Source organism: Calypte anna, chromosome 10 (genome assembly GCF_003957555.1).
Source record: "Calypte anna isolate BGI_N300 chromosome 10, bCalAnn1_v1.p, whole genome shotgun sequence".
Classification (NCBI taxonomy): domain Eukaryota; kingdom Metazoa; phylum Chordata; class Aves; order Apodiformes; family Trochilidae; genus Calypte; species Calypte anna.
Window position 1 is genome coordinate 21,435,336 of NC_044256.1, and position 27,660 is coordinate 21,462,995.

Sequence of the window (27,660 nt, forward strand, 5' to 3'; positions counted from 1 at the left end):
GCGGGGCCGGCGCGACGCGGGTTTGGCACGATGGTGAGGGTCGCGACGGTGCGGGTGTCGCTGGTGCGGGTCTCGCTGCGGGCTCTGGTGCTGTGGCTGTGCGCGCTGCGGGCCGGCTGCACCGAGCTGACTCTGGAGTTGCCCGACAGCGCTCGGCGCTGCTTCCACCAGGAGCTGGAGCGCGGCGTCAAGTTCACGCTGGACTACCAGGTACTGCCCTGCCTGTGCCCACCGCCCTCTGCCCCAGCCCCGTGCCCCTGCTCCCCCACCTGTGCCCCCCCCGCCGTGCCCCACAGGCAGGGCTGCAGCTGCACCCCTTCCGATCCCCGCCCCCCCAGCCCCCCCCACGCTGCACCGGGAGCTGTGCCCAGCGCTGGATTCATGCCCAGCAGTGCCCAGCTTAGAACCGGTACCTGCCCACAGCTGCCACAGGAGCCCCTGACCCATCCTTGATGGCTCTCAGCCTGTCCAGACCCCCAGCTCAGCTCCAGACACCCCCCCTCAGCTGTGGGCCCTATGGGGCACAGCTACCCTGACCCCCATCCTGGCCCCATGGCACGACACCAGCTGCGGGCAGGGCTGTGCACACACCGTGGGGCTGGGCAGAGCTCCTGGTCCAGAGGCTTTTGCCACGTAGTTTGGCCAGTGCCACCCTGTGCAGGTGATCAGTGGGGGACACTACGACGTGGACTGCTACGTGGAGGACCCCAATGGCCAGACCATCTACAAGGAGACCAAGAAGCAGTACGACAGCTTCCCACACCGCACTGAAGTTGAGGGCATCTACACCTTCTGCTTCAGCAACGAGTTCTCCACCTTCTCCCACAAAACTGTCTACTTCGACTTCCAGGTGGGCGACGAGCCCCCCATCCTGCCCGACATGAGCAACCGCGTCACTGCCCTGACACAGGTGGGTCACAGGAAGGTCCTGCCACAGCTCCTGCTAATGAAATTTAATTAAAGAATTGTTTGGGTTGGAAAAGACTTTTTAAATCATCCAGTGCAACCTCTAACCCAGCACTGCCAAAGCCACCACTGCCCCGTGTCCCTCAGCACCACATCTCCGAGGCTTGGAAACCCCTCCAGGGATGGGGATTCCACCTGGGCCAGGCCCTGACAACTCTTTCCAGGGGGAAATTGTCCCCAGGCTCCAACCTAAACCTCCCGTGGCACAACTTGAGGCCAGAAGTTCCTCTTGTGCCATCCCTTGTTCCTTGGGAGCAGAGCCCAACCTCCCCATCTCCAACCTCCTCTCAGGGGGTTGCAGAGAGCCACAAGGTCCCTCCTTCAAATGCAGAAGTGCCAACTGCCATCCAACCGTCCCACCACAGGCAGGGACAAGGGTGCTGATCTTGGGCTGAACCCCCACAGTTTCCTTTCCACATAGAGGAAGCACAACATAGCTTCCCCATCCTTCACCAGGGCTCTGAGTTGTTCACAGCTCCCTCCACCAACCCCAGCTCCAGCATTCAAGCAGAACCACTCTTGTGTGAGGGCTGGCAGAGTTCTCAGCTCCCCCAGGTAGCCATGGCCTGAGCTGTACTGGGTCAGAAGCAATGGGTCCTATATGTCCCCACAGATGGAGTCTGCCTGTGTCACCATCCACGAGGCTCTGAACACAGTGATCGACTCCCAGACTCACTACCGACTGCGGGAAGCGCAGGACCGGAGCAGAGCCGAGGACCTCAACGGCCGGGTCTCCTACTGGTCTCTGGGAGAAACCCTCATCCTCTTCGTGGTCAGCATCGGGCAAGTGATGCTGCTCAAGAGCTTCTTCACTGAGAAGAGACCCAGCAGTGCAGCTGCCACCTAGAGCCCCTCTGTGCCAGGGGGGGCCAGGCAGGAGGACATCTCGGGGTTCACGGCTCCCTCTGGTTTGCACAAGGAGCAGGGGGGGATGTGACACTGCTGAGCCGGACAGAAAATGGTCACCAAGCAGGGGCATCCCCAGCCAATCCCCTCCACATCACCCCCAGCTTTGCCTTCACTCACTGCACCTCCCTGCCCCCTCACCTGGCTGTTCTGTACCCACTTTCCAGCCCCCTGGGAAGCAGGTGGGCAGCTGGGGTCAGCTCCACACCCCAGACCCTCTGCTGCACCCTCAGCCTGGCATACAGGGAGGCTGGTGAGAGGACAGGTGATGTGGATCCCCCAGCACCCACCTGCCTGCCCTGATGTGGGGCAGAGCTGCCCAGTGCCTGTGGGCAGGGCAGGGGGCAGCATGGTTCCCACTTTGCCCAGGCTGGCAGCAGCGTCCCGGGAGCTGCTGACACAAAAACAGGGGTGAGGTTTCAGCAGGGGCTTTTTTGCTCAGTGTTTCCCTTTGCTTTGCCAGCCCCTATCCTCACAGTGAAGCATTTCCCCGGTGCTTGACCCCCACAGGAGCAGGCAGCATGCCCTGTACAAGGTGGTATTCTCATACTTACACAAGTCCCTGCCCAAGGTTTATGTCCCCCCCGCCATGTCCTGCCATGCCCAGCAGACCACGGGGGTGGGCACAGCTCTGCCCCAGCCCTGCTGAGGAAGCCCCATCCCCACCCTGGCAGCAGCAAAGGTGCTCCCTTTCCCTGGGACCACCAAGCAGAGACCCCCTCAAAAGCCCTTGGGAGACCACCCTGTGCAAGAGCCCAACAGCCCTGGGGTGGGCACGGGACCCCTCCTCCAGAGCCTGTTCTTACTTTGCCACTTGGTAATAAACCCCTGTGACCGTGGTGCCTGCCAACATCATTGGGCATCCCCATCCCACCACTGCCCAGCTGCCTGTCTCTGCCTCCTCGGGTGCCTGGTTTCCCCCTGGCATTGATCCAGGGGGGCTCAGCCCAGCTGCTCAGGGGCCCAGGCACCCACAACCCCGGCTGGGGGCTGCAGCAACCCCTTCCCCACCTCTTCACCTCTTCCCCACCCCCAGCAGCACTGGCCTTGGGGCAGTTGCCAGAGCAGCCAGGCCCCCATCCCTGTGCCTCACAACGACCTTGGGCTGGAGCCAAGAGCTCCCGTTTGGAGCAGGCAGTGCGGGCTGAGTGACACCAGCAGGGACATGGGCAGGACAGGAGGTGGCTCTCGGACACTTTATTTCTGTGCTGGGCTTGGCAGGCACAGAGAGGTGACAGAGGACCAGGGGGCACCCATGCCAACCCCACCATCCACAAAGGAACATGGTGCTGTGGGAAAATATGGATATTAGGAATCATTTTAGCCTCAAAAGGGTTTTCAGGCCCTGGCCCAGACTGCCCAGGGCAGGGGTAGAGTCCCCATCCCTGGACAGGTTTCCAAGCTATTGAGATGTGGTGCTGAGGGACACGGGGTAGTGGTGGCTTTGGCAGGGCTGGGTTAATGGACTGGATGATCTCAAAGGTGTTTTCCAACCCAAACGATTCTATGACTCTGCAAAAAGAGCAGCAGGACCCCACTATGGCAGTGACCCATACCCCTCCTGCCTTCCCAATTCTGCTACTGGTGCCCTCCCACCTGCAGCTCCAGTGCCCCCGGGTGTCCCTACCTGGCTCAGAGGGAGCTGCTCTGGCAGGACCAGTGCCCACGGGCAGCCCGCTCTCGGTGGTCTCCCACTGCCTCCGCCCCCCCGGGCCCCCTCTGCTTGGGTGGCAGGGAGGAGGAGGAGCAGTGGAAGGAGCCGGTGGCCGGGGAGGGCGGCTGGGGCTCGGGGGGGTGCCCACAAGGGCAGCCCCAGCCTCTCCGGAAGCGGATGGTGAAGAGCCCGTAGGTGATGGGGTCCAGGCAGGCGTTGAAGAGGCCGAAGATGAAGAGGATGTGGGAGAGGGCAGGCGAGACCCTCTTCTCCATGGCCCGCGGGCAGAACCAGTACCACAGCCCCAGCAGGTAGTAGGGGGTCCAGCAGAGGATGAAGGAGGAGACGATGACCAGGCTCATCTTCAGCGTACGCATCCGAGCCCGAGGGATGTTGTTCCTGGAGCACCGCAGCGACACATCCCGGGAGGAGACTGAGGGCGAGGGGGACACTTAGCTGGGGACAGGGTGTGCTGAGAGGGGGCTGGGGGGGCACTACACAGCCCCAGCCAGGGCTGTACTCTGCTGCTCCCATCCCAGGGTCCCTGCCAAGCCCCCTGGGGATGGGGTCGTGGCACTCACAGAAGCTGGAGCCCATGCGCCGGGAGATCTCCAGGAGGATGCGGGCATAACAGCAAACCATGATGAGCAGCGGCAGCAGGAAGAGGCAGGAGAAGCCCACCATGTTGTAGAGGGTCTCCTGCCAGGGCTGGGGGAAGCTGCCCTGAGTCGTGCACTGGGTGAAGTTGTGCGGGGCGGGGAGGGTGACCGTGCGGAAGAGGAACAGCTGGAGGCAGAGCAGAGGTGGGACAGCAGCCCCCTCCCCAGGGCCATGGGGTGACAGGGACCTCCCAAAGTGCTCCAAGCCATGGGGTCAGACCCTCCCCATGGGAGCAGGACCCACTGTGGCCCCTGTGCCACCACTCCCAGGAGACCCAGAGCTGGGCAGAGGGGGCTTCACTGCCAGCTCAGGTGCCCCCTCTGTGCCCTCTCCACCCCTGTCCCACTGTGGTGCCAGCCCTGGGAGCCACCCTGGGAGCTGTCACCAGGGCAGGGGGACAGTGAGGAGCCCCCGGGGACAGGTACCTGCGGCACCGAGAGCCCGGCGCTGAGGATCCAGGCGAGGTAGAGCAGGATGCGGTTCCTGCGGCGGGCACGGGCGATGGCCAGTGGGCGCAGGACGGCGGCCTGGCGGTCCAGGCTGATGACGACGGTGACGAAGGCCGAGGCGTACATGGCCACCAGCCGCAGGTACATGAGGAGGCGGCAGGCCAGGTCACCCGCCCGCCACTGCAGCGTGATGTTCCAGATGGCGTCCAGCGGCATCACCGCCACCGTCACCAGCAGGTCAGCGGCAGCGAGGTGCAGCAGCAGCAGGTGGATGTGGGAACGCCGTCCCGTACCCCCAGGCCCCCGCCGCGTCCCCGCCGCACGCAGCACGGCCAGGTTGCAGCCAGCCGAGATGGCAAAGAGGGTGAAGGTGATGGCCACGCGGGCCTGGGCAGCGGGGGAGAAGGTGGGCAGTAGAGGGGGCTCCTCAGCCCCCCTGGCCTGGGGGCTCCTGCAGCCCCACTCAGGGGGGGACAGACTTCCAGTGCTGATGTTCCCCATTGCAGGGCCTGGGTCCAGCTGTCCCCTTCCTGCTGTGACAGGCAGATGGGCAGTGCTAGCCTGCCTGGAACAGGCCTGGGGTGGGGGCTTGGAGCAGGGGGCAGGCCATGCTTGGAGTAGGAGACCCCATCCCCTGTATCCCTCCACCAGGACCCCCACCCAGCTCACTGTGTTTCTGTCTTCATCTGCTCTCTGCTGCCACACTGCTCCCCCAGGACTCCCCAGCCCCAGGGAGCTGCAGGTGGGCCTTGGCACCAGGCAGAGCAGGGAGGACACCATCGCAGCTGACCCCAACCCACTGCCTACCCCAGCCAGTCCTGTTGCCCACCCATCCCCTCGGGAGCATCCCCTGGTCCTGCACAGGGACCTTCTGAGCCCAACACTGGAGACCCATCGGGGGACCAGGCACCCACTCCCCCCACCCACCTCACCTCCAGCTGGGGTCTCCTGCCCAGCACCTCTCAGGGGGGCCATGCTGCCGGAGCTGTGTGCCGAGGGCTTCTGAATCCACACCGAGCCGGGGGTGGGAGGGAGGAGGGGTGGAGCAGGTACTGGGGGCCGGGGTGGGGCTCCCCTTCACACCAGCACCCACAGCCACCACCGCTGGCAGGGGCAGGTGGTGGGATGGATGCCCTTGGTGGATCAGGCTGGTCCTTGAGGCAGCTCGGAGCAGCTTCAGTCTTTACCCACCCACACACAGATGTAACCCTGCACCCTGCTCACTCAGACACCAAGCAGTGCTCCCTCCCCCCCCGCCACATACACGTAAGGGCACCCCGTGCTCACACACATTTTCCATCCCAAATCCCATCCCTAGCTGGCCTGACCCCTGCTCCAAACCCACCTCAATCCCCACGAGTGTCCCCACGTGTCCCCCGGTCCCTGGTGAGGCATGGGGGCTGCAGCTTAGGGTGGGCAGGGTGGGCTGCTTTGCATCTCAAAGGCTTCGCACCCCTCCCGGCAGAGGGAATTAACGTTATTAGCAAGTCATTTCACAGCTAAGTGGGGCTTATTAGCCATGCAGACCCCCTGCCCCCAGCTCCCCCGGGGGAAGAGCCCCTGGCCCTTAGCACCCGATTGCCAGGCCCCACCGGGGCTCCTATAAGGGACCATCCAGACCGGGCCGGCCTTGGGCTTCTTCCACCCCGTGGAGCCGGAGGGCAGAGGCGCCCCATCTGCAGCCCTACAATCCCGACCCTCTGCGGGCTCTCCAGACAGATGAGCTCCCCAGCCCCCCCAACAGAGCCCTTCCCCCGGACCCCAAATGCCCCTATTTAACCCTGCGCTGGTAAGAGGGTCTCACCTGAAACGGAGACGGGGGGGTGCGGGGCAAGCGATGCTCAGCTCACAGCGAGCGTCGGGGTCGGAGGGTGCTGGGGACCACCACCCTTCCCGGCCGGTGGACAGGCCCCGGACAGGGGATGTTTCTCCTGATGCCTCCTCCCCAGTCTCTTTCCCAGATATTCTCCAGACATTGCCCCACTCACACACACACACCCCCGAGCCGCGGCTCGGTGTCACTCCAGCTCCGGGATCCGTTCCCGAGCCTCGGCCCTTGGCTGACCCCTCTGAAGAGCGGGACTGTCCCTCTTGGCCACCCCCAGGTCCCAAACCTGTGCCCCAATCCTGTACCCCTGCCCTCCACCCCCTGCCCGCGGAAACTGACAGGCGGTGACACACACGGGGGCACAAGGGTTTATTTCTGTACAGCAGGTCCAGATCAGCTCCGGGCTCATGGGAAGAGGCGGAGGGCTGTCCCCCAAACCTCCCAATGTCCGAGAGGAACACACGCTTCCCCGTGGCTGCCGACATCCGGACGGCGCTTCGTGGGGCCGCGTGTCCCCGGGGGCTGCGGCGCAGGAGACGGGGGTCTGGTCGGGATCAGTCCCGGGGCTGCGGTGGAAGCAGAGCCTCCAAGAGAGAGAGCAGGTCCATGGAGAGGTCCTGGGGGAGCAGAAAGTGGGTGAGGCGGTGGGCAGGGGTCCGGGGGAAGCAGGAATGGGGACAGACAAACCCACTCACCCCGGCAGGGACAAGCAGGACCACGGCCTCACCTCTGTCCCAATAGACACGAGGAGGACGGGGCCACCGCTCCTTTCCCACCCCCACCCAAGGGTGTTGATACCCCAAAACCAGTCTCTACACCGAGCCAAGGGCTTGAGGGGCTCTGAGCGGGCCGGGAAGCAGAGCCCTGCTCCTTGCCAGCCCCGTGCTAGAGGCTCACGCACCCCCCACGCACCCCGCCCCGCAACGCACGTACCTGGGTGACTGTCCCGACATCCACTAACTCAGGCAGCAATAGCCCCGCGTCCAGGAGGGGGTCTCTAGGGGCGTCCTGGAGGGTCTCTGACCCTGCGTGTTGGGGAGGGGAGGGCCAGGAGAGCTCGTTAGAGGTGACAGCCCCGTGCAGCTCCAGAGGTGTCTCCGTTGCAGGGATGTAGGGGGACGACCCCCAGGCCGATTTTCCCATGTCGAGAATCACGTGAAGCTCATCGCCGGGGGTCCCACCAGTGGGGATGTAGGGCGGCGACCCCCAGGCCCCCATCTCCATGTCAAGAACTGCGTGCGGCTCTGTGGGGGTCGTCGCAGCGGGGCCATAGAGGGGTGACCCCCAGATCACCGTCTCCTTGTCGGGAACCCCAAGCATCTCCGGAGGGGTCCCCGCAGAGGAGCCGTAGGGCGGCGAACCCCAGGACGTCATCTCCGTGTCGGGAACCCCAAGCAGTTCCGGGGGGGTCCCCGCCACGTGAGGTGACCCCCAGGCCAGCGTGCCGGCGGGTGCAGCATCCCGCGGGGCTGGCGGGTGCAGGCGGGGGTCCGGGGACTGGCAGCAGCCCAGGCCCTGGGGACAGAGGGGGCAGTGGCGGGGGGCCGCCCCTCGCCGCCGGGCCAGCCCCCCCTGGCTGAGCCCCAGCAGGGCCGAGAGGTGGGCGATGTAGCGGATAGCGAGGCGCAGGGTCTCGATCTTGGTGAGGCTCTGCCCGGGGGGGGCCAGGGCGGGGGGCAGGTAATGCCGCAGCCGCAGCAGCGCCTGGGCCAGGCGCCGCATCCGCAGCTTCTCCCGCTCGCTGGCGCTCTGACGAGGGACCCCCGGACCCGGGCCGCGGATCCCCCTCCTGCCTCCATGGGCGCCCCGAAGGCGGGGAGCGGCGGGGCCGCGGTGGGGACCCCGGTCAGCGGCGGGGGGCGAGAGGCCGCAGGAGTCGGGCGAGGCGGGCGAGCTGCTGCTGCTGTAGCCCTCGGGGTCCGGGGGTCCACGGCAGCCCCAGCCCTGCGGCAGGGCCGAGGTGTGGAGCGGGAGGCCGGGGGCTGCTGAGTGGTCCATGGCTGTGGGGGCCGTGTGCTGGAGACCCCTGCCTTGCCCGGCTTTATGCGGGGCTGGAGGTGTGAAGTGGCACCTTCGTGGCCGGCATCAGCAGCACTTCAAAGACTCGGGGTGGGGGGGGGCGAGGGGGGCTGCGGGAAGGGGCTTTGAACAGGCGGGTGACAAATTTTACCCCAGCGGTGTGAGGCTGGTCTGTGCTGCCCAACCCCGGCCCGGACTTTAGGAAGGGTCTTGGGCCTCACGCGGGTGCTGTAATGGGGTCTGCAGGCAGCTGGGCGTTCGATCTGCCATGGGGTCCGCAAAGAGCTGGCGGTGGGGTCTATGCTGAGGTTTGCAATGGGGGCCGTGGTGGGGGTCTGCAGTGGGGTGTGCGATGTGCCAGCTCCGGGTGTACTTGTCCCCCATCATGCAGTCTGTCCCTAGCCGGGCACCCGGTGCCCAGGGTGGTTTTGTGGGACCCTAGATCCCGGTGCCGGGGGGATCCGACCCGCCCTCCCACCTCAGGTCCCCCGCAGCCCCCGCTAATGGCGTTTCACACGCTGACCCTAATGATCTCGGCGTGGAGCCGCGGCCAAGCCCGGTACCGGTGAGTGCTCGGGAGAGCGGCAGGGACTCCCCCGGGAGGGGCGGGTCTGGGAGGTCCCCCCCCGCCGCGTTCCCAGGCCCCGCAGGTGTCAGTGCTGGAGGGTGCGAAGGTTTCCAGGGAAACCCGGCTCAGCCGAGGGAAGGAAAATCCATCAGGGAGAGGGCGGGGGAGCAGGATCACCACCCCGGCACGGAGCCCCGGCAGCCTCGAGGTACGAGACCCCCACACAGCGCTGGGCACAGCACAAGGGGCACATAGGTGGGCACCAGACACACACCCCCTTCGCCCCCCCAACAGCGTGGGTGTGTGCTCAGCCCCGGGGCACAGTGGTACCAACGCACCCCTCGGCGCTGACCCGGCCCCCTCCTTTTCCCCACCCCCGGTTCGCAGCTTGCCCCCTGGGTCTCATTAGTTGATGAACTCCCGGTAATGAGTTCTGTGGCCCCGCTGCGCAGACGCTTCCCACCTCCCCCCGTGTTTAGACAAGTGCTGGAGTGCGGCTGGGCCGTGACAGCGCCGGCCGCGGGGTCAGAGCCCCCCGAGCGACAACCCGCAGCCCCTCACCCTTCGAGACAGACGGGGTCACCCGTATCATAGAGACATGGAATCGTTTGTGCTGGAAAAGACCTTTCAGATTATCCAGTCCAACCACTAACAGAGCAGCACTGCCAAGGCCACCACTACCCCATGTCCGTCAGCATCGCATCTCCACGGCTTTGAAACCCCTCCAGGCATCGTGGGGACTCCACCCGTGCCCTGGGCAAACTGGGCCAGGGCCTGACAACCCTTTGCAGGAAGAAATTGTCCCCAGTCTCCAATCTAAACCTCCCCTGGCACAACCTGAGGACGTTTCCTCTTCTGTCACTTGTCCCTTGGGCTGCAACCCACGGGGTCCAGGGACACCCTTAGGAAGGGAGCCCACTGGTCCCACCACCAGTGTCTCCCAGCCCAGTTGCCGCATCTCCCTGCCCCTCAAAGCAGTGGGTGGAGCTGGGACCCCCGGGTTGGGGACAGCTTGGATAGCGGGGACACCTCAAGGACTGGCTGCTCAGGGTCAAGTCCCTGCTGCCCCTTGGCAGAGCTGCTGTGCGGGGCTGAGGGGGCTCTGGCAGGGCTGGTGGGCGCATTAGCATCTCTCACGGCCGTGTGAATTGTTCTCCGCACACTTCCCAGCGCCGGGCAGCGCCAATTAAGGGTCGGAGGAGTCAGAATTCTCACCTCTGCAAATGGGACCAGCATTCCCAGGCTCCCGGCCGGTCCCAGCCCGGCTCTGTAGGTTTTGACACCTCCGGGCGGTCACAAAAGTGTCACCTCTCCCCTAGCCCCTCTTAAAGCCGGGGCTACCCGGGTACCCTCAGGCACGGGCGGCAGAACGGACCCCAGCCATGGCCGGACCCCCAGGCCCGCTCCCAATCCGGGGTCTCCGACCCGCGGCGGGCTCTGCCGTCCTCCAGGACGGGGTCCTGGCCAACGCAGTCTCCCCATCCCCTTCTGTGAAGCCCTCCGACACGTCCCCGATTCCCCCGCGGGGCCGGCGGGCAGGGTCCGGGGGGCGATGGGGCGGCCCAGGTCCGAGGGTCCCTCGTCAGAGCGCCAGCGAGCGGGAGAAGCTGCGGATGCGGCGCCTGGCCCAGGCGCTGCTGCGGCTGCGTCATTACCTGCCCCCCGCCCTGGCCCCCCCCGGGCAGAGCCTCACCAAGATCGAGACCCTGCGCCTCGCTATCCGCTACATCGCCCACCTCTCGGCCCTGCTGGGGCTCAGCCAGGGGGGGCTGGCCCGGCGGCGAGGGGCGGCCCCCCGCCACTGCCCCCTCTGTCCCCAGGGCCTGGGCTGCTGCCAGTCCCCGGACCCCCGCCTGCACCCGCCAGCCCCGCGGGATGCTGCACCCGCCGGCACGCTGGCCTGGGGGTCACCTCACGTGGCGGGGACCCCCCCGGAACTGCTCGGGGTTCCCGACACGGAGATGACGTCCTGGGGTTCGCCGCCCTACGGCTCCTCTGCGGGGACCCCTCCGGAGATGCTTGGGGTTCCCGACAAGGGGATGGGGGCCTGGCAATCGCACCGCTCCATCCCTGCGGCGGGGACCCCCCCGGAGCTGCACGGCACCCCTGGCTCAGTCCCAGGGTGCTGGTCATCACCACCCTGCAGCCTAAGAGCGAGGACCCCGCTGGAGCCCCCTCTGGAACTTGCCACGGCCACAGGCACTGGCACAGTCTCCTCCTGCTGTCTGGAGCATGAAGCTCCCCTAAAGCCCCCCGGGGCAAGACTGACGGACACAGGGACCCACGCGCGCAGCTGCCAACTGCCTGCACATCGCCAGGTACGCACGGACCCCTCCCCACCCACCTGCCCCGCACCCACCACCCCCGGGGGAAGCGAGGCTGGGGGAGAGCCGGGGATGGGTGGTCCTCGTGTGGTGCAACAGTGAAGCCACCTGCACGGTGTGGCTGGGGTCTCGGCATGGGCTGGAGGACACAGCACAATGGGTGTGGAGCTGGAGAGGGGGGTGGGGGGCACGAGGAGGGCTCACGGTGCCACCCCACGGCCACTCACCTGACACAACTCTTTCTGCACAGCTCGGCAGCCCAGCGGCCCTGGACAGGCTGGGGTCCCCGGCCGGCCGTGCAGCCCCCGTCCTACCCAGCTGCCCCCCAGCATGGCACTGGGGGTGGTGGAGCTGATCCTGCACCCCCGGCCGGAGAGAGAGCGGGAGATATGGCACGGAGCCGCGCGGGAGGGACACGGCGTATGGGCATCCCATTAAAGCTGCCGTGCTTCCCTGCCCCCAGACTCATTACTGCGGGACCCCCGAGGCTGGCACGCCCACCCACACAGGCAGCCCCCTCCCAGCTCATCCCGCAGCTAGGAGTGTGTCCCCAGAGCTGGGGTGAGGGAGGGACCCTTCACCCAGGGCCTTCCCTATCCCCACTGTCCCCTGGAAGCCCCCTCCCCTCCCTGGAGTCCCGTGCCTGAAGTCCCCTCCAGGATTTGGCATCGGGGCTGCGAGAAATGTCCTTACGCTTCTGGGACCGCCCAGTTCCGCCCCCTCGGGGACCCGAGTAGCCCTCATGGGACGGTCCCGGTGGTCGGGCTGCCAGTACCCCTCTTGCCACGACCCCGCAGAGGGATCCGGGGGAAATGGGGACGCCAGCCCCCCGCGCCGAGCTGGGGCCCAGCAGGAGAGCTCGCACGCAGCCGTCAGACGGAGGGGCCGGGGGGGCTGGCGTCGGCAAAGCCCCCAGAGCCACTTAGCACCAGGCTCCTAACGGCCCGGGGGGCTCTGCCCCCGGGGGCCCCCTGCCCACGGCGGGCTCCCAGGCGCTTCCTGCCCGGGCCCTGGTGCAGCTCCCCCTCCAAAAGGCCGACACCCCTCAGGATCCCCCAGGCATCCCCTCTGCGCCGTGCAGCTGGGGGCTGACGTGCAAACTTTTATTTACACCCCCAGATCTTGCACAAGCCCGCAGAGCCCAGCCCGCAGCCCAGGGCAGCCGGGACCCCCTCTTCAGCTCCCCGCCCCCGGTTCGCTGCCCATCATACAGGCACGGCCCCTGCCCCTCCCGAGCAGCGAAGGACCCGGGAAGGCCACGAGGAGGGAACGTCTGGGGCTGGGGACCGGAGATGATGGAGCGAGCGGAGCTGGGGAGCGGGTGAGGGTCCGGCTGCAGGACGGCGGGCTCAGCCCCCCCCCCACAGCCCACCCCACGCTCCCCGGCAGCTGGCTCGGGGGGAGGGCTGGAAGGAGAGTGGTCGGGGGCCGGAGTCTCCCGGTTAGTTGGAGAGGGCCCGGTTGAACCAGGTCAGCACCTTCTCTTGATTCTCCTTCACCCACACGATGTTGGCGCGGGTTCTCTCCAGCGCCTGCTCCAGCGCCCGTGTCCCCGAGCCAAAACCGATGTCCTGGTTGTCTTTCTTGAACTGCTCCAGCTGTTGGGGGACAAGAGGAGCTGGAGCCGCTGTGGGGCATCCCGGTAGCCTGCCGGGTCGAGGGTCCCTGGTAGCTGGTGTGTACCCCCCCCCCCGATCTCACCTGCTCCAGCTCAAATTGGGTGGAGAAGCGCTGGGTGGTGGAAAGGATCAGCCGGGAGAAGGAGAAGGAGCCACCCCCGTACCTGGGAGAGCAGAGGGGCGGCTGAGCAAGGGGGAGAGCAGAACAATACCGTGGGAGTGGGGAAGGGGGAGGAAGGGACGGTGCCATTCCCTAAGGGACACAAGGGGGGATGCTGTCCCCCCACAGCTGTCCTCCCACAGCTCCCTGCAGTCCCTATAGCTCCCCAGAGCTCCCTGCAGCCCCTGCAGACCCCACAGCCCTTTGCTGCTTCCCACTGCCCCCTGTAGCCTGACTACAGCCTCCCACAGCCCCCCCATAGAGCCTTACTGCCCTCCAAAGCCCATAACAGCCCCCAAAGCCCTCCAGAGCTTATCACAGCCTCCCTATATCCCCCTGCAGCCCATCACAGCTCCCCACAGGCCCACAAAGCCCCTCACAGCCCCTGCAGCCCCCTCTCACTGGCTGAAGAGCGTCCTCCAGTTGGCACGGATGAAGTCCCAGACCAGGGGCTGCCCCACCACATTCCCCACGATGCTGTTGATGGTGGAGGTCGCGTCCTGCTTGCGGATCTTGGTGGGGTCCAGGCTGTACTGCAGGTACCTGGGGAGGGGGCCACACTGACGAGGGGGGGCAGGGGCAGAAAAGGGCTGAGCCACAGCACCCACCACCCCAGACCCTGCACCCACCGGTTGAGGATCCAGGGGTGGGGGCTGCAGGAGAGCGCGGTGCGGAGCTTGTCGGCCTCAGACACCACTTTGGCCTCTTTGAACCTGGCCCAGAGGAAGTCCCAGGCCTCCTCCCCACCAGTGGCCACTATGCTGCAGTAGATGGCCGAGCGCAGGTTCTGGGGGATCCTGTGGGGCAGAAGGAGCCACATCAGCTGGGAAACCTCCCCCTGACACCGTGGTGCCCCCAGCCAGGCCACCCACTGTGGCACCCAGGGGACTCACGGGTTTTTGGAGGCATCTTGCTGCCACTGTCTGAAGTAGCTGGCAGCGAGTTGCAGGCAGTCAGGAACACTGTAGGAGCAGGCTGTGCTGATGGCATTGATCTGGTTGTACCTGGGGACAGAGGGGACCCGCGGGGCTGAGGACAACTGCAGCCCACTATACACTGGGTGACAATTGTGATGTGGACACCACAGGGGTCCAGCCCAACCCCAAGGTGGAGGCACTCACTGGTCCATCAGGCCACCGGAGATGTTTTGCCAGTTGTTGGTGATGTTCTTGTAGTGGCTGAGGAGTGGCGTCACCTGCTTCTGCATGTACCTCTGGGGGGGCAGGAAGGGAGGCAGTGCCCATCAGCCCTGGCAGCACCCCCCTGCCCATCTCGGGGCACAGCCCCTTGCCCCCTGCTCACCGTCATCACCCCGAAGACCTCACTGCGGTCAAACATCAGCCGGAAGTAGTTGAGGTTGTTGAGGGCTGCCTGCCAGGGCATGTAGGCTGTCTCCCGGCTCAGGAACAACGTCGTGTCCAAGGCCAAGGTCACACTGATGTGCTTGGCCCTGCCAGGGGTGAGGCCTGTGTCAGCCACTGCCCACCGCCCAGCCCCTGTCCCCCCATGCCCCAGCCCCGCAGCCCCCCTCACCGGGCCAGGTTAAAGGCATCATCGATGATCTGGGCACGGTTGATCACAGGGATGGCCTGGGAGAAGGTACAGTCAGCATCTCAGGGTGGCCCTGAGCCGGGTCAAGGGGCGTGAGGGTCCCCACACAGCCCCCCACCCACATACCTGGTGGTTGGTGGAGAGCTGATTGAGGAGCTGGTTCCAGTTCTCCTGGTTGTAGTTGACACGGAAGTAGCCGGTGACATCGATGTTCAGCAGGAGCCAGCTGGTGTTACTCACCTTGAACTGGTCAGTGGTTTCTGTGGGGGAGAGGAGGGTCTGCCAAAGCTGCTCCCTCTAGGGGACCCCCACCTTGGCCAGGGCAGGAGAGAGGGCAGCGAGACCCTGAGACCCTGGTCTCATACCTGAGACTTTGGTTAGCCAGTATCTGCCCTGAGCCTTCTCCTGTGTCATCCAGGTGATGGGGACAATCCAGGTGTAGCTGTGCCAGGGACAACCAGGCAGTGGGGACCATACCCTCTCCCTCCCCCAGCCCCCTGTGCTGCAGCCAGCCCCCCAGCCCACTCACTTGAAGACAGAGGGTCTCTCCACCACGGAGGTGGGGTCCAGCAGGAAGTGGCTCTGGGTGGCGGTGCCGGTGCGGGTGTCCACGGTCACCACGGGGTAACCCATCTGCAGCGTCCAGCGGTCCATGATGTTGCTGATGGAATCAGGCAGCGTGTTGTTGCTCTTATCAACAGCCTGCAGGGAGGGTCATGCCACAGGTCAAAGGAGCTGGAGGGTCTGGTGGGGTGGAGGGCTCAGGATGTCCCACTGGAAGCTCTCTGGAGCCTCCCAGGGAGGAGGCTGGGTTGGAGGAAGCAGCCAGGAGCTGCCATCCCCCTCCTACCTCTTGCAGATGAACCCAGAGGTCTGCATAGATGGTGTTGTTGTAGGCGAAGGTGTGGAGGTATGACTGTGGGAGAGCACCAGGAGAGATGGGTGGGCAAGGGCAGGACACAGAATCACAGAGGCACCAAGTCACAGAATTATGGAATCGTTTGGGTTGCAAAAGACCTTTTAGATTGTCCAGTCCAACCTCTAACCCAGCACTGCCAAAGCCACCACTGCCCCATGCTCTCAGCACCACATCTCCAGGGCTCTGAGACCCCTCCAGGGATGGGGACTCCCCCTGGGCCAGGCCCTGACAACCCTTTCCAGGGAGAAATTGTCCCCAAGCTCCAACCTAAACCTCCCCTGGCACAGCTTGAGGCCAAAAGTTCCTCTTGTCCCATCCCTTGCTCCTTGGGAGCAGAGCCCGACCCCCCCTGGCTCCAACCTCCTCTCAGGGGGTTGCAGAGAGCCACAAGGTCTCCCCTCAGCCTCCTCTGCTCCAGGATCAGCACCCCCAGGGCCCTCAGCTGCTCCTTGTAGGACTTGTAGTCCAAGGTCAGGGTGCAGGACACCCACAGAGCACCCTGTCCCAGGACACCCCCCTACACCAGGGCTTGGTGTCCCCCAGCACTGGCAGAGCCCCACCTGCAGCCCATCCTTGAAGACTGTCTCGTTGAGGAAGTCAGAGACCATCCGCAGCACCGAGGCTCCCTGTGGAGACAGAGAGTGAGACCCCAGGGGCACCCTGCAGCCACCCCCCGGCCCTGGGATCCCCCCGACCCACCTTGCTGTAGGCAATGCTGTCAAAGACCTCACTGATCTGGGCCGGGGTGTTGATCTCCTCCTCGCGGAATGAGAGGGGGTGGGAGGTGCTCAGGGCGTCCGTGGCCATCACCACGTGCACCTCGTTCAGCACCATCAGGTCCTTCTGCAGGGGGAAGGACCCAGCAGCCACCTCAGCCCTGCTGGGTTGGACCCGGGGCGGTCCAACAGGTCCTGCAGCGCTCCCCAGCACTTACAATGTTCCAGGAGGGCTCCGCCGAGTCAGCACCCAGGTACTCCACATAGGAGGCAAAGCCCTCGTTCAGCCACAGGTCATTCCACCAGCGCAGGGTCACCAGGTTCCCGAACCACTTTTTGGGGGCACACAGCACCCGTCAGGGGGGTCCAGCCAGCTGGCAGGGGCAGGCAGGGGAAAGAGTGGGTACCTGGTGGGCCAACTCGTGGCTGATGACGGTCACCACCCGCTCCTTGTTGCCAATGGAGGAGTAGGAAGGGTCAAAAAGCAGAGAGTTCTCCCTGTAGGTCACCAGACCCCAGTTCTCCATTGCACCCGCATTGAAGTCAGGGAGACCAACCTGGTCTGGGGGACAGAGGGGCCCTGTTAGTGCACTCCTGACAGGAGGGCAGACTGCCCAGCAGCTTCCCCTGTGGCCCCAGGCACCCACCAGACTTGGGGAGCGGGAACTTTTCGTCGTAGAGACTCTCATAGAAGTTGAGGATGGGGCCGGTGACATTGAGTGCATAGTCACCCTGGCCCTGGGCAATGGCCTCAGGGCGGCCCCAGATGCGAATCTGGAGGGGAGAGATTTGGGGCTCAGACCCTGCCTGGGGTCCAAATCCCCAGGCAGGCAGGCGTGCCCCACACCCCCAGCTCACCAGCACGTCCCCAGACATGCTGTGCACAGGTTGGAACTGGCTGACGATGAAGGCCAGCAGGTAGGTGGACATCCTGGGGGTTCTTTGGAACTCGGTGATGTTCCAGCTCTGCCCATCTATCTCCTGCCGTGAGGTGCCTGTGGGGAGCAAAAGGAAGTGGGTCAGCCTCCAGGTCCCCCTTCCTCCCCAGACCCCCCTGCCCAGGCTCCCCCCACCCCACTCACTCTTGACTGGCATGTTGGAAATGGCCTCGTGGTCGGAGGGGTGGATCAGTGTCACTGAGAAGTTGGCTTTCATGGCTGGCTCATCAAAGCAGGGAAAGGCTTTCCGGGCATCCGCTGCCTGCATCTGAGTGGTGGCCACCACCCTCCTGCAAGCCCACCCTGTCATCACCCAGAGGTCTTGGGGGAGACTGCCCCCCTGGGTCCTTCCTCTCACCGCACTCCCATCCTCCCTGGAGCAGCACATGGATGCAGGGGGTGCAGAGTCTCCCTGACACCCACCTCATTTGTAGAGGTGCCCCAACCTCATCCCATGCCCTCTGTCAGCCCCGCACCCCCCAGCCCCCTGCCCTCCACCTACTTGACACCCGACCCATCGACATATTCGCTGCGGTAGAAGCCAGCCAGGTCGTCAGCCAGCTCCCCCGTGAAGATGCTGACAAGTCGGTAGCGCTGGCCCTTCCGTAAGGGCCCCTCCAGCTGCACCACCAGGTACTGGGTGGGGGTCTCCAGCCAGGTTGTCTTGATGGCGGGTGCACTGGAGCCATCCACCCCCTCCAGCGAGGCGTGGAAGGACGCCTGCATGGTGTAGTTCAGCTTGTTGCTGTGGATGAGGATGAGGTCGGTATCCTCCACGCAGATGAAGACCACACTGCTGTTGCCCTTGAAGATGTACATGCCGCTGGGGTCAGGGGCCAGGAAGGGCTGCAGGGTCACCTGGTAGTACTCGGGCACCAGCGTGGCTGGCAGCCTCCACCGGTTCCAGGGGTTGTTGGGGGCGGCCGTGGTGGGGGGCGGCGCAGCCGTGGTGGTGTCATCTGTGCTGGGGTGCAAGTGCTTGTCCTTCTCCTGGGCATACACCACTGAGAGGGCAATGATGGTGGCCACAGCCCCCAGGCCCAGCATGATGGCCACGATGCCCACACTCTTGCTGATGAAGAAGCCGGCAGCCATGGCGAGGCTGTGGGAGCAGTGGTGGCAGAGGAGGCACTGCCAGCCTTTTAGCCTCTCGCTTCCACCAGGTTTATTGGTTCGAGTTAATTGGTGAAGGATTAAACGACCATCGGGCTCGGGAGGGGTGATGATCCCAGAGATGCGCTTCCCTCTCACCCCCCTCACAGCCTTGCCCCAGCTCTAACACCCGTGGGGTGGAAAATGGGCACTGGGGTCTTGCACCATGGGGGTGGGCATGGGGTCCCTGCCCAGCACCAGCCGGGCCCTGCAGAAAGAGGGACAGAGCAAGCAGTCACAGCTGGTGGCCATGTCCTCCCCCTCCCCATGGGGCCCAGCCACAGCATCGCTCCCGAGTTCACCTCCCAGTGCCAGGGTCTGAGGTGCTGCCAGGGGGTCCCTGCTGCCCCCCTGAGGGACGCACACCTCACCGGCTGCCCACGCACTGGGGGAAGAACCGTGGGGTCTGGGGTGTGTCCCGGGGGTCCGCAGGAAGGCTGGGACTGTGCCCGGGAGGGACCCACCCTGCCGAGTGCCCTCTCAAAGTCCAGGGTTGCAGCAGCGCCTGGCTCGCACTGGGAGGGCAAACTCCAGCCCACGGCAGCCCAGCCCCACCGGGCACGTGCCCAGGACCACCAGCCCTGGGGACAAGAGGAGCCCGCATGTGCCGCGGGACACACCCAACGCCCCCCGCCCCTTCCCCCCGGGCTGACCGACGAGCTGGGGGGGCTCGCCCCAAGAGAGTTTGTCCCTGGTTGGGGGGAAGCAGCCCAAGCCCCCCGCGTAGTTCGGGGGGGGACAGAACGGGCGCACAGAGATCCGCGGAGCGAAGTCCCCGGGCGGGGCGGGCGGCCGCTCCCCCGGGATTGGAAACTGCCCTTCCCGGGATCCCGGTGTCCGGCAGGAACGGGGCAGAGCCGGCCGGGAACGGCAGCCCCGGGAACGACCGAGTGGTGTCCGGGGGAACAGTGGCAAGTCCCGGGATGCTGCCGTGTCTCCGGCACTCCCCGGAGCCCTCCGCCCCTTGAAATCCCTGCTGATCCCTCCCGCTGCCCCGCACACACTGGCCCAGCGTTACCAGCACCCCCCCGAGCCCCCTCCCCAGGCTGCCCATACTGCCCCCCTGCTGCCGCACCACACCTTCTCCCCCAGCGCACACCGGCCCCTGGTCTCCTCGCTGCAAAGCCCCCACGGACACCTTCTACACGCGTGTTCCACGTCCCACACGCAGACACCCGCGGTACAGATATTGGTGTCACTGACGGGGACGCCCCCCTTCCTTGAACCCCCCCAAACCTATACCCTCCCGTGCACACAGCCCCGAGCCTTCCATAACCTCTTCCACCCCCACGGCTCCCCCACAGCACATCGGGCTCTATAACCCCTCCCTCACACGAACCTCATGCCCCCCCGCCTGCCCCACACCCACTGTCCTACACTCATAACCCCACACCGGCCCCACCCTGCACCCAACCCGTTCCTTTTCCCGCTCGGCCCAAGGACCCCCATTGCGGGGCCCCTCAGAACCCCTGGCTTGGGGTCTGCCCCCTCCCCCGGGGGGTCTGAGCAGCGGCATCGCTCCCCACTCACCTTCCTGGGTTCAGCTGCGGAGAGCGAGAGGCAGGGGGGCTCCGGCCCACCCCGTGCCCCTGGAGGCACCCAGGACTGCGCCCTGCCTGCTCCCCGCTCTCCGGCTCCAGCTCCGCTACGGCTCAGCCGCCCGCCGGAGGAAAAGTTTCCTCCTGAAGCTCTAAGGGAAGTCCCGAACCTCCTCGCCCCCTTAACCCCTGGGCTGCTGGCCGGACCGGGGGCGGGGGGGGCACAGCCTGAGGCAGCGGGCCAGGGCAGCGGGGGTGCAGGGAGGCGGCCCCCAGGCTGAGCACGGGGCATCCCATCCCATCACAGGGTGAGGGGTCTATGCTGGGCTATGGTGCCTGCAGCCCCAGGCAGAACAGGACTCCCCAGGACTGCGGGACCCCCCATCACCCCAGCTGGAGGCAGCCTGGGAACTGCAGTACCCCGCTACTGTGGACAAACTGCCCCTGCCCTCCCAGCCCCTACACCCCAGAACCCAACCCCCCCCCCTCCCCCCGAGGTGCTGCTGGGGGTCCTCTCTAACCAGCCTTGACCAGCACCCTGATCCCATGGGGGTGGCAGGACAGTGGATGAACCATCACCCAGCAGCAGCCAATCCAGGCTGTGCCCCCTCCCCAGAGCACCCAGAAACACGTGAAGTGGTGCCCCTTCCCCTTCTGAGGGGGACCCCCACTCAGCCCCCCAGCCCAGACCCCTGTGCCCCAGCCCTACCTGACACCCCCTGCCTGGGTAGCGGAGGGTTCAGGGATGTTCCAGTGGTCCTTATGGGCAAGCCGTGGGGTGGTGGTTGGGGTACAGAGGGTTTGTGGGGTGCAGCAGCACCCCGAGGCAGCCAGACCCAAGGGTCTCCCCATGCCGGGAGTGACCCAGCACTGCCAGGGCTCTCCCGGTGCTTGGCAGGGCGAGGGCAAACATTTGCCTATTGCAGGGCAGGTACCTGCGGGGGGGCTGGGTGGCTGCCAGGCTCCATTGCCAGCTCTCACCCCCCACCAGGCTGTGTGGGGGGGGAGAGCTGGAGTCGGGGGACAATCTCCAGCAAACCCTGGCTGAGGGGTTTCTTTCTCAACAAAATCCAGGAGCACCCACCCGTGCCAAGGCTCAGCCCGGCTGAGGAGGGGAAAGGGGCCACGCTCCAGCCCCATCTCCCATCTCCAGACCACGCAGGCAGCTGGGACAGAAGAGCCTCCGGGCAGCCCCTGCCCTGGCCTTCCCTGTACAGGCTGCGTCCCCCCAGCTCGCCCCGGGGTGTGGGAGGGGGCTGGTGGCCCAGTTACAGCCCTTTGGGGACACGGGGCTATTGCAGGGTACCCCAGCCCAGGGCAGGAACACTGCTGCCAGCAGCAGGAGCCACGTACCACCTTCAGTGGTGTCTGCTTTGCCAGGCCACTGAACAGTAGGACCAGGACATGGTGGCCCCATGGAGCCAAGGCTTGCAGGGCCACCTCTGCTCTGGCCAAAGCAACCACAACCTGATGGCTGCTGGGCTCAGGGCTGCAGCCCTGGGTGAGGAAATGGGGTGCAGACCAGCCCATCCCTATCATCGCTTCCACAGGGCCAAAGGGAAGGGGCACAGCTAGGAGCACCATGGGGCTCACCCTGCCCCGATGCCATCCCCAGCCTCCTGAAGACCCCTGGGGCTGGGGCAGGATGTGGGAAGGGGCAGCAAGGCAGGAGCTGCTGCTGGAGGCAGAGGTGCAACAAACATCTCCCCACTGCAGAAGGAAGCACGTGTGGCCAGCCACATCCTGCACTGGGAGCTGCTGGTGTGGGGCTTGACGTGGGCATGATCCATGGCAGCCAGGATCACCTGCCCCTGCCCCCCCTGGCACCCCGATGTCCTGGGTCTGGACTAGGGTGGGATGTGGGAACCACTCTGAGTTTCTCCCCATGGGGTAAGATGGGGTTTTCCCTTCCAACCACCCCCGTGCTTGCCAGACCCCATGTCCCAGCCCCAGCACACAGCCCGGACCACCTCTCCCCTGATCCCAACACCGCAGCCCACAGGAGGAGGAGATCTGGCAGAGAAGCAGCAGCAGGTTGCCCAGCTCCTTGACTTCCAGCAGCTGCCTTGGTGGCCCGTGGCCAGTGGGGGAAGAATTAAGCTGCAGGGAGGGGAAAAGGCAAGAAAATTCCTTCCAGGCAGAGTCAGTGTTTCCCTGCCAGTGGAAGTGCAGGCAGAGCCCGGGGAGCAGAGCTGGAGCAGGGAAAGGCAAGGAAGGGGCCCTGAGCCAGCCCCAAGGCTGGTGACCAGATGGAGCCATGGCAGAGCCAGGGCCACCCTGAACCCCCCCCAGGACAAGTGAGATCAAGGGCTCTGGGGCAGGGAGCAGGAAGGGGGGCTGCAGGTCACAGCCTGTCACCCCAATGTCCCAGGGCAGGGGACACCACTGTCACAGGCCCCCCAAAGTCCCTTCCCAGCACTCCCCAGGGCTGGGCTGGCAGCATCCACAGAGACACAGGTTCACAGAGTGGTTTATTAGGACACAAGGACAGGTTCCAGGATATGGGGACAGGTTCCAGGATATGGGGACAGGCTCCAGGGGATCCCAACCCCAGGAACTGGCAGCTCTTCTCCCTGCAGCTTTGGGCACAGGCTTGCCCATCCAGCAGAGGCACCTCTTGTCACCAGTGTCCCCCAGTCCATCCGTGCCACCAGTGGCCCCGGAGCAGCCCCGAGCAGGCTTGTACCAACCCCAGTGAGCAGGACCAGGAAGCTGTGGGGAACCAGGGACAGGGGACAGCCCGACACGGGGAGGACAGAGGGGAAAGCAGCTTCCAGCTGGCTCCAGGTGCATTTTTACAACCAGGAATGCCACAAAGTGCTGGGAGAGGCTCTTCCCCCCACAGCATGGGGAGGGGGGGAAAGGAAGGACCACTCTTGTTGTGAAGAGCTCAGGTCCAAGGTGAGAGATGAACAGACAACCCCCCCACTGTCCCCCCACCCCTCCAGGCCCCCCATGTGCCCGCTGGGCAGAGACCCAGCAGGGCAGGGGGAGCTCAGGGGGGGCTCAACTCCACTCCCAAGCTCACATGAACTGGGACAGGTTGGGCACTTTGATGTTGATGTCTCCGATGTTGATGTTGCGGGGGATCTCGGGCAGGTTGATGTTCTTCACCGCCGAGACGGCACGGGACGGAGCGGCCGAGAGACCTCCCTGTGAGCAGAGGGACCCGTGACCCCCCCAGAGCCCCCCCAGGCAGGCAGAAGTGGGATACACTGGGGATACTGGGGATTCACCAGCTCCAGCCCCCCGCTCACCTCTGCCTTCTCCAGCTTGCTCTGGGCCTCCACCTGTGCCACGATCTCGTTCATGTTGGTCTCCAGCACCATGCCTCCTATCACCACCTCCTGCAGGATGTGGTGAACCTGCAAGGGGGGGAGAGAAAAGGGAAGGGAGGGAAGGGAGCCCATGTAACCAGCTGCAGGGTCTGCTGGATGCTGAGGAAGCATGTTTGGGGCTGAGGGACACAAACCCAGCCCTGTCCTCCTGTCTTATCAGCCGCAGGGGTCTGGCAGCCAGCTCTAGAGGGCAGGACTAGGGGAGATGGAACAAACATCACCCACCAGACCACTGGGCCCCTCCAACACCTCCACTGGTTTGCTCTCTCCCTGAGTCACAGCTGGAAAGCGTGCTGGAGAGGGGCCCTGGGGCAGCTAAGACCCGGGATCCCCAAGGGCCACCAAGACCCCCAGGGCCCCCCAGACGCTGCTTCCCAGGACCACTTTCATGGATACCCAGCAAGCCAGGCCAGAGTCCAGCTCCCTTGCTTTCTCTTAAGAAAGATGAGACATGCACAAAAAAGAGCCCGAAGCTGCTCGGAGGTCCTGTTCCCTCCCCAGGGCCCCCCAGGATGAAGCTGGAGGCAGTGAGCATCACAGCTCAGGCTCACCCAGCCCCCCTGCACTGTCAGCAGCTTTATGGGTCTCTGGTTACTTCCCCGAAACAGCCTGTTCCTGGAGGATGGTTAAGTTATTACATCGTTTTATGGCTTCACAAGGGCAGGCTGTGCCTGTAAACACTGGGTGGCAGGTTCTGCTGGGGTGACAGGGCAAAAACAGAGCAAGAGGAGAGAACCTGCTTGGAGGGAAGGGACTGTCCTGGCCGGTGCTGGCAGCTCCCTGCAACAGGAGAGCATCTGGGCTGCAGGAAATGTTGTTCCTTCAAGATCTGGCTTAAGCCCAAGTTGGCCCAAAACCAACAGGGCAGAAATCCCAGGCCAGCTTTGTTTTGCAAAGTGAAGCACGGTGCTTCCTGAACAATCCCAGTCCCCACCGGGACCCTGCAGCTGCTCAGTGAAACTCCAAGGTAGAAAGCAGGAGGGCAGGAGCCTCCCCCTGAGCCTCCCCTCAACAAATGGGTCCCAGCACCTCTCAGGCTGCTGCTCCTGAAGATGACAGTCCAAGGGTGCTGGTGTCACCAGTGTCCCAGAACCACCCAAGCCCTGATGGCCCCACCGCCTCCCCAGGACTGGAAACTCAGAGCAGCTCATCTCCTGGGTGCTGTGCTGGGTAAGGTGTGTCCTAAGGTAAGAGCAGAAACCCACAGGACCCACAGTCCCAGCTGGAATCCCTGGGGTCAGGGACATTCACAGCCTCTGCTCAGCAAACCCATGCTTCCCCACTGCCATCAGCCTCGTTCCAGCAGGGACTCTGAGAGGCTGCGGGGCCATCGGCACCATCACAGCACTGAAACCCCAGCCCAGGCACCCAAGGGGCTGGACCTGGGGACCCACAGGAGACCCACACACATTCCCAGCCCCCTGAACACCCCCCGGCTCTGGGGAGCTTGGTCCCCACCATGTGCCCTGAGGTGACACGGGAGCTGCTCCTTCCCCACACTTCCTTCTGCCAGCAGTGATAAGGACACTGGTGCTGAGAAGCTTATCAGCTCAGTGACCTGCTGGGTGTTCACAGCTGGGCAGAGGAGGAACTCAGGCTCCTGCTTCACCAGAGGATGCAGATCCCCTCCGGGGAGGATTCAGTAACTCCATTCCTCTGCTGAAGTTCAGATGATGGAATTGCCCACAGAAAGGGAACATTTTACAGCCTAATTGACTTTTTTTTTTTTTTTTTTCCACTCCTCCCTGTTGCTGGCATGTCTTTTTCTTCAACAAAGCAAGACAAGCCTTATCAAGAGGCACAGGTCAGCCAAACCTCTCTGCTCCCTCAGCACAGTCCTGGCTATCTCCAGCCCCATCTCGGAGATGATCAAAGCCGACGGTTTCCGCCCAAAGCTTCTCTCCAGCTGAAGAGGAAGCACTGCAGGCTGTGGCCCAAACTCCCAAACTCGAGTTTACCAAACACACCATACACAGTCCAAACACTCTCATTGTTCCTTTTTTTTTTTTTCTTCCTGGAGCTCTGGTGGAACAGTAACAGGGCTCTGAGTGGCATGAGGCACATGAGCCAGAGCCCACACAGCTCCATCACCAGCCCCTGCTGAAGACCAAGAGCAAAGCCTTGGAACAGATCCCTGTATCTTGACTGCAGTGACACAGTGTTGGTGGCAATCATCAGCCCAACAACCCCCAGCACAGCCAGCACAAGGAGGGGTGCCAGCTGACCCAGGGAGGGCCCAGGACAGAGCTGAGCCACTCAGATCTCTTGGAAGACATAACTTCAGCAGCTTATGAAGACTCCATGCTGAAAACGTCCTACCCAGGATCTCCATTTTTCCCCAGAAAATGCCTCCTGACACACCAAAAGCTGCTCTGGGAGCACAGGCCCCGGGGAAGGAACTAGAGGAGCACATGGAGCCCAAACCCACCTTGTCCATGTGGAAGATGAGGTCCAGCTCACAGACATTCTCAAAGCACTTGTCCAGCGTCTCCACAAACACCTGGGGTGGCAGGAAAGGGAGGTCAGGACATGAGGCCACTGCAAAGAGCTTTCTGCATACACCCTCACCAGAAACTTGTCCCTAGGATGTTACCCTGAGCAGGGACAAAAACCTCTCAACAACCTTGTCACTCTTTGAGGGGCAGGAATTGCCTGTCCCCAGGCCAGCATGGACAGGACCAGCCCAGGATCCATCAGGGAGCTGGGGAAGGGCCTGGAGCAGAAGTCTGCCCAGGATCAGCTGAGGGCCCTGGGGGTGCTGATCCTGGAGCAGAGGAGGCTGAGGGGAGACCTTGTGGCTCTCTGCAACCCCCTGAGAGGAGGTTGGAGCCAGGGGGGGTCGGGCTCTGCTCCCAAGGAGCAAGGGATGGGACAAGAGGAACTTTTGGCACAACTCAAGTTGTGCCAGGGGAGGTTTAGGTTGGAGCTGGGGAACAATTTCTCCCTGGAAAGGGTTGTCAGGGCCTCCCTGACTCCGAGGTGAAGTCCCCATCCCTGGAGGGGGTGGTGGAGATGTGGTGCTGAGGGACATGGGTCAGTGGTGGCCTTGGCAGTGCTGGGTTAGAGGTTGGACCACATGATCCTAAAGATCTTTTCCAATCTGAACAAATCAATATTTTTTTTTTTAATAAATCCATTTAATAAATCCATTTACTTCCCCAGCTGCTCCCATGCAGAAGAGCTGGGATCAGCTCCCTCTCCCCACCGCAGCCCCTGAACAGCTTCTCAGCTGCTTCCAGGAGGTGCCAGAGACACAAAGTGCACCCAGAAGGTGTTGGGGGGCTACACTGCCCGCCTAGGTCCGCAGTTGGGGTGTGGGTACCCCGGTGTCAGACCCACCTGGATGAGGTCCAGGATGCCCAGCTCACTTTCTGAGGAGTCCACGCAGAAGACGAAGTACAAAGTGGCGTAGTGCCGGTAGATCAGCTTGTAGTCAGAGCCACCAAAGAGGCTGTGGGGACACGGGGAGAGGTGACAGGTCTGGGATGGGGGCGACAGAGACACCGGCCAGGCCGGGGAATGCCCCCCCTCATCAGGGTGCAGGGGTTACCTGCCACACTCCAAGAAGTTGCAGATGTGGTCATCCCGCTTGAGCACCAGGTGGAAAATCTCACGGATGATCTGCTGTTGGACCTCCTCTGCCTGCACCGAGACCGGGGTGCGATGGGTGGGGGGTCCCACATCCCCCGCACCCCCACAAAGGGATGCCAAAAGATGGGGGGCAGCCCCGGCCCCTCCACCTGCCTCGGGACCTAGGGGGGCAGCCTAGGGGTCATGGGGCATCCCGGGGAACCCAGCCGAGATCCCCGGGGGGGGATCCCCAGCCCCACCCCGGGCCCCGGTACCGGCTGGCCCCAGCCCCCCACCCCGGCCCCCCAGCCCCACACCGGGCCCCGGTACGGGCTGCCCGCAGCCCCCCCGGGCCCTCAGCCCCCCGCCCGCACCAGGTGCTGGTAGAAGCGGACGAGCCTTGGTTTGCCGTGGTTGTTGAACACCAGGATGGCGTTGATCATCCCGGCGCTGGAGCGGGGCCCGCCCGCGGCGTCCCCGGCAGCAACCCCCGGTCCGCCCCGGAAGCGGCGGAGGGCACGGGGCGGTGCTGCGGGCAGCGGGGGCTGGGCCGGGCGGGCCACGGGGAGCTGCTGGGTACGGATCGGGACGATACGGGGTGCGGGGTCTGCACCGGGCTCACTCCGAGCTCACACAGGAGCACGCACGGGGCTCACACCGGGCTCGCTCTGGGAACTGCATGGAGCTCATCCTGGGACTCGCTCCCGGCTCACATCGGGTCCGCACCGGGGTCACTCCGGACTCGCTCCGGGCGCACATCGGGTCCGCACCGGGCCCGCTCCGGG

The 27,660-nt window shown here is 64.6% G+C and overlaps 5 protein-coding genes across 6 annotated transcripts; 1 reads left to right on the top strand and 4 right to left on the bottom strand.

Annotated features, from left to right (window-relative positions):
- Positions 1-2,712, top strand: TMED3 (transmembrane p24 trafficking protein 3). The gene is made up of 3 exons (XM_030457425.1): positions 1-210; positions 662-910; positions 1,580-2,712. Exons 1-3 carry the CDS (start codon positions 31-33, stop codon positions 1,811-1,813), a joined length of 663 nt encoding a protein of 220 aa, XP_030313285.1. The 5' UTR covers positions 1-30; the 3' UTR covers positions 1,814-2,712.
- Positions 2,713-3,504: 792 nt separating this feature from the next.
- Positions 3,505-5,610, bottom strand: LOC103536011 (gonadotropin-releasing hormone II receptor-like). The gene is made up of 4 exons (XM_030456667.1): positions 5,568-5,610; positions 4,612-5,168; positions 4,108-4,312; positions 3,505-3,959 (listed from the first exon to the last, which is right to left on the bottom strand). Exons 1-4 carry the CDS (start codon positions 5,608-5,610, stop codon positions 3,505-3,507), a joined length of 1,260 nt encoding a protein of 419 aa, XP_030312527.1.
- A 1,913-nt stretch (positions 5,611-7,523) lies between these two features.
- On the bottom strand, positions 7,524-8,461 carry LOC115598806 (mesoderm posterior protein 1-like). The gene is made up of 2 exons (XM_030456668.1): positions 7,645-8,461; positions 7,524-7,558 (listed from the first exon to the last, which is right to left on the bottom strand). Exons 1-2 carry the CDS (start codon positions 8,459-8,461, stop codon positions 7,524-7,526), a joined length of 852 nt encoding a protein of 283 aa, XP_030312528.1.
- A 3,989-nt stretch (positions 8,462-12,450) lies between these two features.
- Positions 12,451-20,818, bottom strand: ANPEP (alanyl aminopeptidase, membrane). Of its 2 annotated transcripts, none has more exons than XM_030456936.1 (21): positions 20,677-20,818; positions 17,780-18,637; positions 17,422-17,567; positions 17,198-17,334; positions 16,987-17,113; positions 16,747-16,901; positions 16,558-16,671; positions 16,323-16,466; positions 16,184-16,249; positions 15,555-15,620; positions 15,234-15,406; positions 15,070-15,146; positions 14,831-14,964; positions 14,687-14,742; positions 14,456-14,603; positions 14,275-14,366; positions 14,047-14,157; positions 13,783-13,950; positions 13,556-13,696; positions 13,076-13,157; positions 12,451-12,972 (listed from the first exon to the last, which is right to left on the bottom strand). In XM_030456936.1, exons 2-21 carry the CDS (start codon positions 18,370-18,372, stop codon positions 12,817-12,819), a joined length of 2,886 nt encoding a protein of 961 aa, XP_030312796.1. In that variant the 5' UTR covers positions 18,373-18,637; positions 20,677-20,818; the 3' UTR covers positions 12,451-12,816. The 2 variants fall into 2 exon arrangements, with proteins under 2 accessions (XP_030312796.1, XP_030312797.1); XM_030456937.1 differs by lacking the exon at positions 20,677-20,818 and adding an exon at positions 19,960-20,071.
- A 1,607-nt stretch (positions 20,819-22,425) lies between these two features.
- LOC103536008 (adaptor related protein complex 3 subunit sigma 2) lies at positions 22,426-27,396 on the bottom strand. Its single transcript, XM_030457404.1, has 6 exons — positions 27,250-27,396; positions 26,856-26,947; positions 26,645-26,756; positions 25,734-25,805; positions 23,225-23,332; positions 22,426-23,120 (listed from the first exon to the last, which is right to left on the bottom strand). Exons 1-6 carry the CDS (start codon positions 27,316-27,318, stop codon positions 22,992-22,994), a joined length of 582 nt encoding a protein of 193 aa, XP_030313264.1. The 5' UTR covers positions 27,319-27,396; the 3' UTR covers positions 22,426-22,991.
- Between the last annotated feature and the right edge of the window lie 264 nt (positions 27,397-27,660).

Bases quoted from the DNA above. Each gene is read 5' to 3' on its own strand.
- LOC103536008 (XM_030457404.1), bottom strand. From the start codon at position 27,318: ATGATCAACGCCATCCTGGTGTTCAACAACCACGGCAAACCAAGGCTC. The intron at 26,757-26,855 runs GTAACCCCTGCA...GTGTCCCCACAG, and splicing joins AACTTCTTGGAGTGTGGCAG to CCTCTTTGGTGGCTCTGACT. The intron at 23,121-23,224 runs GTGAGCGGGGGG...CTCTGCTCACAG, and splicing joins GCAAGCTGGAGAAGGCAGAG to GGAGGTCTCTCGGCCGCTCC.
- LOC115598806 (XM_030456668.1), bottom strand. From the start codon at position 8,461: ATGGACCACTCAGCAGCCCCCGGCCTCCCGCTCCACACCTCGGCCCTG. The intron at 7,559-7,644 runs GTGGGACCCCCG...CCTGCAACGGAG, and splicing joins GCCGCCCTACATCCCCACTG to ACACCTCTGGAGCTGCACGG.
- ANPEP (XM_030456936.1), bottom strand. From the start codon at position 18,372: ATGGCTGCCGGCTTCTTCATCAGCAAGAGTGTGGGCATCGTGGCCATC. The intron at 14,604-14,686 runs GTGAGGGGGGCT...CACCCCTGGCAG, and splicing joins GATGCCTTTAACCTGGCCCG to GGCCAAGCACATCAGTGTGA. The intron at 12,973-13,075 runs GTGAGATCGGGG...GTCCCCCAACAG, and splicing joins CCCAATTTGAGCTGGAGCAG to CTGGAGCAGTTCAAGAAAGA.
- TMED3 (XM_030457425.1), top strand. From the start codon at position 31: ATGGTGAGGGTCGCGACGGTGCGGGTGTCGCTGGTGCGGGTCTCGCTG. The intron at 211-661 runs GTACTGCCCTGC...CACCCTGTGCAG, and splicing joins AGTTCACGCTGGACTACCAG to GTGATCAGTGGGGGACACTA. The intron at 911-1,579 runs GTGGGTCACAGG...ATGTCCCCACAG, and splicing joins GCGTCACTGCCCTGACACAG to ATGGAGTCTGCCTGTGTCAC.
- LOC103536011 (XM_030456667.1), bottom strand. From the start codon at position 5,610: ATGGCCCCCCTGAGAGGTGCTGGGCAGGAGACCCCAGCTGGAG. The intron at 5,169-5,567 runs GTGAGGTGGGTG...TGCCTGTCACAG, and splicing joins GCAGGAGACCCCAGCTGGAG to CAGGAAGGGGACAGCTGGAC. The intron at 4,313-4,611 runs GTACCTGTCCCC...CTCTGCCTCCAG, and splicing joins CCGGGCTCTCGGTGCCGCAG to CTGTTCCTCTTCCGCACGGT.